This window comes from Choristoneura fumiferana, chromosome 17 (genome assembly GCF_025370935.1).
Source record: "Choristoneura fumiferana chromosome 17, NRCan_CFum_1, whole genome shotgun sequence".
NCBI classification, from domain to species: domain Eukaryota; kingdom Metazoa; phylum Arthropoda; class Insecta; order Lepidoptera; family Tortricidae; genus Choristoneura; species Choristoneura fumiferana.
The window spans coordinates 10,477,870-10,489,814 of NC_133488.1; the positions used below are offsets into that span (position 1 = coordinate 10,477,870).

The 11,945-nt window shown below is 37.7% G+C and overlaps 1 protein-coding gene across 1 annotated transcript; it reads left to right on the forward strand.

Annotated features, from left to right (window-relative positions):
- The first annotated feature begins 10,582 nt into the window (after window positions 1–10,582).
- Window positions 10,583–11,883, forward strand: LOC141436703 (CLK4-associating serine/arginine rich protein-like). The gene is made up of 3 exons (XM_074099726.1): window positions 10,583–10,829; window positions 11,052–11,149; window positions 11,477–11,883. The coding sequence occupies exons 1-3, from the start codon at window positions 10,731–10,733 to the stop codon at window positions 11,661–11,663; spliced, it is 384 nt and encodes a 127-aa protein (XP_073955827.1). The 5' UTR covers window positions 10,583–10,730; the 3' UTR covers window positions 11,664–11,883.
- The last annotated feature ends 62 nt before the right edge of the window (window positions 11,884–11,945 follow it).

The window sequence follows — 11,945 nt, forward strand, 5'->3', positions numbered from 1 at the left end:
TGGATGTATTATTTATAATTTTAATTGGAGGTCGTAGTTGCAGTTACAGAAAGTACCTAGTTAAATGAGCTTTTAAGGCAAATTACACAATCATACAATGTACAAATAAACATATGAGACAAGATACGTGTTTTTAATATTTTTACTTTTGACAGAATCAACAAAATCTTAGAGGTCTATTGTTGCTAAGAAACAACAAACTTCAATATCTCCTCTCAGCAAAGACCTATAAGCTTTGAGATCTTGAGAATTCTGGCTCTTGTGAGTGGCTTCGTAAATATGTCAGCCAGCTGCTCTTCACTGGCTACCTTGTTTACAGCTAGCGCACTGCTAGTAACCAACTCTCTAACGAAGAAGTGCCGTACCCGGATATGCTTAGTCGGGATTTTCAGCTAGCCTTATAGCAGCTTCATTATCCACTCTTAAGCAAGGGATCTTCTTTAGACCAACAAGATTGTTCAATAGCCGGGACAGCCATACAGTTTCCCTGGCTGCTTCACTTGCGGCAACAATTTCAGCCTCTGTTGTTGAAATTGCAACACTTGCTTGTCTTTGGCTTAGCCATGAGATCGCTCCTCCTGCATACATGCACAAGACTCCACTGGTGGATCTTCCAGTGCTTACATCACCTGCATGATCGGCATCGCTGTAACATTCCAGAATGCCTTCCTTGTAATGCTTCTTGTACATAATACCTAGGTCTGGTGTATATTGCAAATATCGCATTATGCGCTTCAGTCGGACACAGTCTGCTTCTTCAGGTTTCTCCAGACTTCGTGAGACTACACTAACAGCATATGCAATGTCAGGTCTAGTGCATACCATCAAGTAAGCTAAGGCTCCAACGATTTGCCTGTAGTTACTCTTCATGTAACTCATATCTACTTTCTCGCTTGATGTACCATCTTTTACGATCGGTGTAGAAACTGGTTTGCATGAATCCATTCCGAATCTCCGCAAGATCTTCTTTACATAAGACGTCTGAATTATTTTAATTCCGTCTCCTCTGCTTTCTATCTCTATTCCAAGGAAATAAGAAGCCGGTTTTGTGGTAATCTTGAACCGACCATTAAGCTCCTTGATAAACTCGTCTATCAGCTGCTGACTGGAGCCAGCGACGAGACCGTCATCTACGTACAACGCTACTATGACTTTTCCACATCCGTTCTCCCTTATCAAAAGGCAAGGATCTGCCTCACTTGTCTTGAAGCCTATCTCTTTGAAAAAATCTAAAATGCACCGGTTCCAACATCGAGGTGCTTGCTTTAAACCATACAGACTCTTCTGTAAAAGGCAAACTCTACCAGAGCCATCATCGTAGCCTTCCGGTTGTTTCATAAAAATTTCTTCATCTAGGGAGCCATACAGAAAGGCAGTCGATACATCAAACTGTAGCATAGCCATTCCTTCGTTAGCTGCTACACTCAGCACAGAGCGAACAGTTCCCATCCTGGTGACCGGGCTAAATGTTTGCTCATAGTCAATCCCCTTTTTCTGATGAAAACCTTTTATGACCAGTCTTGCCTTGTATTTGTCTATAGAGCCATCAGCATTCATTTTTACTCGAAATACCCACTTGCATGGTATTGCTTTTCGTCCCTTAGGTAGACTTACAAGCTTCCACGTGTCATTTTCCTGTAAAGAGTTCATCTCGCTGTCCATGGCTTCTTCCCATAGATTTTTCTCCGGGCTTCTAATCGCATCCTTATGCGACGTTGGTTCGTTGTATCCCATTGTAGCATTCATGATAAAGTCTTTGAATCGATCTGGAGGGCGTAACGAAGAACGGTCTCGAAGTACCATCTGTTCCGGGAACATATCTTCGTGATTATCATAGTCTTGACTTTCATCTATGACGTCGTCTAGACCATCAACATTATCTTCTTCCGTAACATTCCCCTCTGATTCAATAGACTGTTCAGGTAGAATATTCTGAGCATCGTGGAACTCTTCACCAACACTTAGATGCCCTTCATCAATGCTAATATCAGCATTGTCTGTTTCTTCGACCCTTTCGTTATTGGGCTCAAGAGGAACAGCTTGCTCACTCTCCGGCTCCGCCAAACTCTTTGTAACAGGAATCACTTCAATCAGATTATCCTGATCGCAAACTTTCTTAAGGTCTCGTTCATTCATTGAAGACTCCAGCGTTTTCTCATTAAAAATGACGTCTCTAGACCTGATCAGCGAATTTCTCTCTCGGTTCCAAAGTCTATACCCGTCATCATTGTCGTATCCAATCAAAATGCAACGTGTAGCTTTCTTTTGCAGTTTCTTTCTCCTCTGCTTTGGTACATGCGCATAGCAAGGTGAGCCAATTATCCTCAAGTGTTTTATCTGAGGCTTTTTGTTTAGCCAAAGTTCATAAGGCGACTTGTGTTCCACTAAAGTTGGTCCTGTCCTGTTTAATATGTAAACAGCAGTGTTTACCATCTCTGCCCACAATTTCTGAGGAATCTCTTCATGCGCGTGCATCATTGCTCTAGCAGATTCGACCAGGGTCCGGTTTTCCCTTTCGCTACATCCATTTTGCTCTGGGGTGTACGGCATAATGAGCCTTTGCTTTATTCCTGTTTGTTCTAGTAAATCTCGGACTCTCTTGTTATCGTATTCGCCTCCATTGTCGCTTAAAAGCTCTTTAACATTGTGTCCAGCATTTCTTGCTTCGGACAACATCAATTTTAGCTTTTCATACAAATCTGACTTATTTTTGAGGAAATACACACATCTGTATCGTGTGTACTCATCCTTAAACAAGACGAAGTACCGATATCCTGATACACTTGCAGGGAAGGGACCACAGACGTCCGAGTGTATGCGCTCACCAGGTTTCGTTGCTTTCTCGCGAACACCAAATGGTTGTCTGTGCGCTTTCCCGAAAATACAACCTTCGCATAGTTCTCCACTGTTTCTCGTCTTTACACCTAGCTCCTTCTCTATCAATCGTTTGACATGTTTCTTATCTTGATGCCCCATACGTTCATGGTATAATTGCAACATATCTCCATGCTCAATTAAGTTGACTGAAACAGCAGGGCGTATGACTTTGCAATCAATTTTATACAAACCGCCATATTTTTGCCTTGTTCCTGTTATAACAATTCTACCATTGATCTTCATGGAACAATTTGTAACCCGCGACTCAAATACGCTCGTAGGGTTTTTGTCCTGTGAACTAAGCACAGAAAACAGGTTCTTACTAATCTGGGGAACATACCAAACGTCTCTCAAAAAGAGGTTCTCAAACCGTCCTTTAAACTTGGCTTCTAGATGGACTGTGCCTTTACCAACAGCCTGAATCACGTTCCCATCAGCCGTAGTTACTGTGTGAGCTTCATCAAAACGTTCAAAGTCTTGAAACAGATCTCCTCGCATAGTGACATGGTGAGTGGCCCCGTTATCCACATACCAAACATCACGATCATTCTCAGAATCTGTTGAATTCACCATCAGTAACATCATGTTAGAACTTTGAGCTTTGTTTTCCTTCTCTTTTGTCCCAACTCGCGGGCAATCCTTTTTGAGATGACCAGGTTCCTTGCAAATGAAGCATTTATACTTTTTCTTTGTCACTTGATCTCTTTGGTCATATCCCTTAGCAACCTTTTTGTTTGCCTTCACATAAAGCGCTGTCTCATTCGATTCAGTATCAGCCATCTTGGCATTAAGCGCTTTTTCATGTGCACACAACTGGCCTGTAATGTTTTCTACTGTCCTGTCCTTTTTTGACATTAACAGCCAACTCGACTTGAACGAAAAATAAGCTTCCGGCAGTGTGTCAAGGATCTTACAAATCAAGAGAACTTCAGGTAACTCTACCTTCTCTTCTTTGAGTAACTCTTCCTTCAGACTGTGCCACAGGTTTTTCAATTTCGATACATGAGTCGACATGTCATCTGACGGATCTCTCTTAAGCTTGAAGAAGTCCAAACATATATCATAGAGTCGTCCCTCATTAGGTCCCTCATATAATCTATGGAGTTCATCCCAAACTTCTTTCGGAGTGGACAATCTTATTACTTTGCCAAGCGTCTCATCTGTCACATTATTAGTTATCAAGAGCAAGGCTGTACTCTCTAACTTTACAAAATCACGTATATTTTTGTTATACAACTCAATTGCAGCATTTGCAGCGTCACCGCTTCCTTCTGCGGGTCTAGCTGGCCTTTGTGTTTTTCCTTCCACAATATCCATGAGCCCGTCCATACCTCTCAGTAAGGCTGCCATCCGGTACTTCCATGAAATCCAATTGTGGCCATCAAGTTTGGCAATTTGTATTTTAGAAAGCTCCATTTAACTTAAACTTCTGGGTCTGGGCCCGTAACCAATTGGAGGTCGTAGTTGCAGTTACAGAAAGTACCTAGTTAAATGAGCTTTTAAGGCAAATTACACAATCATACAATGTACAAATAAACATATGAGACAAGATACGTGTTTTTAATATTTTTACTTTTGACAGAATCAACAAAATCTTAGAGGTCTATTGTTGCTAAGAAACAACAAACTTCAATAATTTTAAATGTCATGAACTTTGTAAGTTTATTCCTCAGACATTTTATAACGTAAAACTCTGCAGTTTTTAAACAGCGAAAGCCTCTAATCTAACTGGCGTGTGCAATCAATTACTAGACTGATATAGAAATTTAAATTTTGCGCTACTTGCTGGTGTGGCAACATACATTACGCTCATAGATGAAAGTCTTGTTCTCTTGGACGTAAGTACTTGAATCCCAACAGTTTAATACATCAGTGCCCAACAGCTATATTTACAGTGAGAGTAGCTCAAGCTGTAATATTACTTATTCTGTGGCTGAAGTACCCAAAATCTTATACATAATACTTATTTAGATAAGATTATTCTGCGGTTTTGGGATCACGATTTGGATTTGCTCTTATTGTATTTTTTTTTTATAATCTTATATCTGGCAATGCGATGCGACGCACCGGGTTGACTTGACAGGCGTTGACAAACAGCAAGGCTACTACGAAACTCTAAGTTCGTATCGTATCGTCCCTCTCGCTCTCGTATTCATAGTATAAGTGTCAGAGGGACCGCACGACACGAACTTCGAGTTTCGTAGTAGCCCTGTAGGCCCTCTGCACGAAACGATACGAATTTCGAGTTTCAAGTGTCGTAGTAACTGTTGAGGTTGTAAACCTTTGTAGATTTATATTGGCCGCTTACACTACTTTAACTATGGTTTGAATATGTCTAGTTTAGCTGTCTTTCGATATGTGTCTTAGTTCGTATTGTTATGGAAATATAATGTTTTAATTAATAAATAATCGTCTTCTTCATCATTTTCAACATGGTAGCAGAGCGTTTAGTATAAAAGAAGTGAAAAACAAGTAAGTCGTAAATATGAGTAATAATATCGAAATACCAATTTTTGACGGAACGGATTATGCCAATTGGAAAATTCGGCTATTGAAATTTCTTGAATTTAAGAAATGTAAGGAAGTAGCTATTAGAATAAAAACTGAAAAAGAAGATGCTACTAAGTGGGATGAGATGGATATTCAAGCAACAAATTATATATACAGTGCGATTACCAACCAACAGTTGGAATACATTAGCGAGCTAGAGTCAGCATACAAAATTATATTAAAATTCGACGAAATGTATTTAAAGCAATCTACAGCATTGCAAATTGTATGCAGAAACAATTTAGAAAATATAAAACTAGCGAAATATTCCGATGTTAAAATTTTCTTCGACGAATTTGAACGATCTGTCAACGATTTGAAAAAGGCCGGCGCCATGATGTCGGAAAGTGAAAAATTAAATTATATGTTAAAGGCGTTGCCCGGAAATTACAGTTATATTGGTGATTTAATAGATGTTTTGCCAGAAAAAGATAGAACCGTAGAATATTTAAAAAGTAAAATAAGACTGAAGAAAATCCAAAGTGTAGACGAAGAAATGCCGGGTACCTCGAACGCTTTTAAAGTAGAATCTGAGAACAAACAAACATGTTTTACCTGCGGAAAAGTTGGGCATATACAAAGAGACTGTTGGCACGGACACCGAGGTCGTGGTCGTGGACATTATGCTCGAAGTCGTGGTCGAGGACGTGGTCACTACAATTTCGGACCCAACAGAGGCAGAGGAAATTACTATAATACAGAATACTATAAAAAGAGCTTTCACACATGCGTTGTGAACAATTCGACGATTAATGAAGATACTCCTCTTAAGCCAGGACAAATAAATTGGCTTTTAGACAGTGGATGTACAGACCACATAATAAATACCGACGAATACTTCGATAAATATGTAACATTGAAAGAACCAATAAATGTCAAGGTTGGTGATGGAAGAATATTGAAAGCGACAAAGGTTGGAAGCATTAAAACTTATTTTCCTGTTTATGAAAACAGAAACAAAGTGATAATAGATAATGTATTTTACGTAAAAGAGATGAAAGCTAACTTATTAAGCTATTCGAAGATAACAGATAATCACACAATTGTTTCGACGGGATATTTAACGAAGATATATAACAAGAATAGAGAATTGATTGCAATTGCGAAGAAAGATGAGAGACTCTACAAAATAACCAGTTTTGTCTGTAAGGAAATAGGCGTAAATACAGCAACTTGTAATATGACATTGAAAGAAAAGCTGCACCGAACATTTGGTCATATAAATTTCAATTATCTTGACATGATGTGTAAAAGTCAAATATTAGATGGATTACCTAAACAAATAGAAACGGATTATATGAAGTGTGCTATATGCGTCGAAAATAAAATGCACAATTTGCCATTTAGCAATAATAGAACAAAGGCAGAAGATATATTAGATATTGTACACACGGATGTTAACGGACCACATAGAGCTACAGGATATCGAGGAGAAAAATATTTCTTGACATTCATAGATGATTATAGCAAGATAGCTAGAGTGTATTGTATTCAATCAAAAGAACAAGTGTATGAATGCCTCGATGAATATGTCAATCAAATGCAAAATATTACAGGAAAAATGATCAAAGAACTAAGATGTGATAACGGGAAAGAATACATAAATAGCAGAATATTTAATTTCGCAAGAGCAAAAGGAATAATGATTAAGCCTTGCCCAGCATACGTACATGAGTTAAATGGTACAGCAGAAAGATATAATAGATTATTAATGGATATGGCACGATGCCTCTTAGCTGAAGCAAAGGTTGATAGATGTTATTGGCCAGAAGCTATTAAGACCGCTGCTTATTTAAAAAACCGTATAATGACAAATACCCCAGAAAGAAAGACGCCATTTGAATTATTTTTTCATGAAAAACCAACTGCAAAATATTTGAGAATGTACGGTAGTAAAGTTTATGTAAGAGTACCTGAAGAAAAAAGAGTATCAAAATGGGACAAAGAAGCGGAGATGGGAATTTAACTAGGATATACAGATGTTGGATACAGAGTACTAATCAACAATAGAGTTGTCATTGCAAGACACGTGGATATAATTGAGGAAGATGTTAAGCTTATTGCATTTGATGATAATGAAGAAGATAATAATATAGATGAAGAAAAATGGGAAGATTCCCTAGATAGAATTGAAACAGAAGACATGGTACCGAATAATAACGCCAGAAGAACCTCAAAGAGACAAATTAAAGCACCACACCGTTTTGATGAAGAATTTGGCTACTATTGTATAACTGCTAATTATTGTGATGCGATGATTCCAGATACTTTTCAGGAGGCGACTACGTGTGACGAGGCTGATGAATGGAAAGAGGCTATGGACCGAGAGATGAACAGCCTAGTAAAAAACGATACTTGGACCTTAGTAAATGCACCACAGGAAAAAGAGGTACTAGATGTAAAATGGGTTTACAAAAAGAAGTCCGCTGATCTTTATAAAGCCAGGTTAGTGGTTAGAGGGTTTCAACAAACCACTAATATTGATGATACGTATTCACCTGTTGCTAGGATGCATACTTTAAAATTACTGCTATCGTATTGCTGCCAATTTAATTTACATGTACATCAAATGGATGTAGAGACTGCTTTTCTAAACGGTAAAGTTTTATCAGAAGTGTATGTCAAACAGCCTCTTGGTTATGAAGACGGTACTGACAAAGTATATAAACTGTATAAATCTCTTTATGGTTTAAAAGAAAGCCCGCGAGCTTGGTACGAATGTTTTAATGATTTTGTAACAACTATTGGGTTTCAAAGGAGCCGATATGACTATTGTCTTTATGTCAAAACAGATAATAACTATACTGTATATATTTTAGTATATGTCGATGATTTATTGATAGCTTGCAAAAATGAGCACACCGTTGCGATAATTAAAAATAAATTAAGTAACCATTTTAGAATGAAGGACTTGGGAAAGGTTAGGAACTACATAGGTATTGATGTAGAGTATGACTATGCAAAAGCTAATATTTTGACCTTAAGCCAGGAAAAATACATAGAGTCGTTAGCCAAAAAATATGAAATTGAGAATTCTAAATTATTTAAAACCCCTATGGAGATTAATGCCAAACTTGAGAAATGTGAATTACTAAATGATGATATTAAATACAGAAACTTGATTGGAGCTTTGTTATACATTAGTTCTGGCACTCGACCAGACATTGCCTTTTGTGTCAATTACTTGAGCAGATTTCAGAACTGCTATGGTGAAATTCATTTCAAATATGCATTGCGTGTTTTAAAATATTTGTATTTGACTAAAAATCTCAAGCTCACATATTATCAGAATTTAAAAGCTACTATAATGGATTGTTACGTAGATGCCGATTGGGCCGGAGATATCGTAGACCGTAAGTCTACTACTGGTTTTGTGATTCGATTATTTGGTAATGCTGTGTACTGGAAGTCAAAGAAACAAATGACTGTGACAAAATCTTCCACTTTTGCTGAATACATAGCGTTGTCAGAAGCTGTAACTGAAATAAGCTTACTACGTAGTATACTTGATGATGTTTTTATAACACTTCATGCTCCTGTTAACATTTATGAAGACAATTCAGGTGCTGTAGCTATTGCTAAGTATGGTAATTTCACAAAGAATTCGAAGCACATTGAAGTGCATTATCATTATGTTCACGAGAATGTTAAGAATGGAACTATTGATATCGTTAAAGTTGATTCAGAAGATAACGTTGCAGATATTTTTACCAAAGCGTTAGGAAACATTAAATTCTTTAAATTCAGGCAATTGTTAAATATAACTTGATTTGATATTGCCATACTTGCAATGTTTAACAATGTTAATTAGTGTTGCCATATTAAAATATAAATCTAAGGAGGCGTGTTGAGGTTGTAAACCTTTGTAGATTTATATTGGCCGCTTACACTTTAACTATGGTTTGAATATGTCTAGTTTAGCTGTCTTTCGATATGTGTCTTAGTTCGTATTGTTATGGAAATATAATGTTTTAATTAATAAATAATCGTCTTCTTCATCATTTTCAACAGTAACCCTGCTACTCCCAAGTTCGAAAATACAGCAGGACTACTACCAAATTCGAAACACGAAGTTCGTGTCGTGCGGTCCCTCTGACACTTATACTATTTAATACGAGAGCGAGAGGGACGGTACGATACGAACTTCACGAGTTTCGCAGTAGCCCTGCAGTCCCTCTCGCTATCGTATTGAAATATCTCCTTCCTCTTTGTATTAAATAGTATAAGACAAGTGTCAGAGGGACCGAAGGACACGAACTTCAAAACGAAAAATCAAAGTTCGTATTGTACCGTCCCGCTTACGTTAATATTATTTAAACACGAACTTCGAATTCGTACATACATGCAATGCAAGCAGTGTTGTTGCAATAGCGACAGTTACGCTATCGATAGTTGACCTTGAGAAACCAATCGATAGCGCGCTGCTTCTTTTTTTATACGATGGAAAACGAGCAAGTGGATCTCCTTATGGTAAGAGATCACCACCGCCCATAAACATCTGCAACACCCGGGGTATTCCTGACGCGTTGCCAACCTAGAGGCCTAAGATGGAATACCTCACGTGCCAGTAATTTCACCGGCTGTCTTACTCTCCACGCCGAAACACAACAATGCATGCACTGCTGTTTACGGCAGGATTAGCGAGCAAGATGGTGGTGGTAGTATGGACCAAGTTCAATAGTAATAGTATCTATGAATTAAATTCGGGTTTTATTCTGCGTACTTTGATTTAAGACTAAGTGTAGTCGTCTCGTGATCATGGCGCATGCAGTATCGAGCTGCTCTAAAATCAAGGTAAACAGTAATGACCGCGATAGTCCAAAATAGTAATAGTATCGCCTAATTTTCACTCTCTTGATAGTATCGTCAAGGGTCGATAGTTTCGATAGTATGAATGATTTACAAAATTTTCAAGGCCACGATAGATATCACTACAATACTATCGATAAGACTACTGATTATCGCTTTTATCGCTTTCGCAAGTGCGATTTTCAACATCAACAACACTAACTAAATGCGAGTCTGCAGGGCTACTACGAAACTCGTAATTCGAAGTTCGTGTCGTGCGGTCCCTCTCGCTCTCGTATTAAATAGTGTGAGTGTCAGAGAGACAGCACGATGCAAACTTCGAGTTTAGAGTTTCGTAGTAGCCCAGCTGCGCTGCGCTGCGAGGCGAGAAAAAAAAATCAAGATGGCGCATAAAGACGGAAACGCGAAATGTGATTAAATTTTTTAGTTTTTGGGCTTATAGAGTGGCTGATATATGTTTTTGATTAATGTGATCGCTGTATAAAAATACTAAAATGTGGCACGAAGCAAGAAAGCAGGAGAAGATGATCCGCGGTATGATAGTCGACTACCGACGTCGAGCAGAGCGTCGTAAGGATTTCTATGAGAAAATTGTAAGATTTAAATTTTCTTGTTTCTGAAATTCTGAAAAACATAAACATAATTATTGCAACGAGATTTATCTAAAGTTAGTATTTAGTGGTATCATGACGGAACACTTATTGTGACATCACAACCGCAGCCCAGTGCAGTTTCCATATTATTTTGTATTCAATTTGTGTGCGACGTATTGTTGCTTCTTAATATTTATATGTACTTTGTGTGTGATATTGCAGAAAGCTGAACCAACACAATTCCTGCAACTCCATGGTAGACCATGCAAGATTCACTTAGATCCTGCCATTGCAGCCGCTGGAGAGGGCCCAGCGATTATGTGAGTATTCTATTGTATTGTTTTAAAATGGCTGGTGAGTGGCTAGGCCAGATTACCATTGTAAAGTGTAAAATCTATCCATCAACAAATCTATCTATCTTTAAAAGTCATTTATGGTGGATAATTTCTGTGTGCATAATCAAATCATGACACTAATAATTATTACTAATTGGAGTCAAGAGTAAGCACCAGTTTTAAAACAATTACCTTGCATTGCCTCTAATTATCAAATTATACTAAGTGTAAGCAACTGATTTCTGTTAAATAAAGAATAATGCACTAGTTATTTTACTTAAAAAAAAATGTGTGTGCAATTATTCATTACAGGATGCCTTGGCAAGGGAACTCAAACAACATGATTGACAGATTTGATGTAAGAGCACATTTGGATTATATCCCTGAAGTGAAGAATCCATTTATTGCACCAGAAGACCTAACCCAAGAGGAGAGGCAATGCAATTATGAACGATACAGGATTCTGGCTCAGAATGCCTTTCTTGGAATAAGTAAGTGAATAATACCAAATTAAGCAGTGTCAAACCGTCAAGTGGGGGACAGTGCGCACCTATAGAATGAATCTGACACAATTCAAAATATTCCCATTAAATAAAATAAACTTTGTATAAAACAAAACATGATTGATTTTTAAAAATGAGAACATTTTGAATTGTGTGAGTTCTAAATGTGTGAGTGTAACAAAAAACATCTTTATTTTCACAAAACTATTCCCTGTTAAACTGTACCATACTATTAAACAAAATTTTAAGAATTACAATAAACTTTGTTATTATTTAAA

Coding starts and splice junctions, on each gene's coding strand:
- LOC141436703 (XM_074099726.1), top strand. CDS start 10,731: ATGTGGCACGAAGCAAGAAAGCAGGAGAAGATGATCCGCGGTATGATA. Junction 10,830..11,051: donor AGGATTTCTATGAGAAAATT/GTAAGATTTAAA, acceptor GTGATATTGCAG/AAAGCTGAACCAACACAATT. Junction 11,150..11,476: donor GGAGAGGGCCCAGCGATTAT/GTGAGTATTCTA, acceptor TATTCATTACAG/GATGCCTTGGCAAGGGAACT.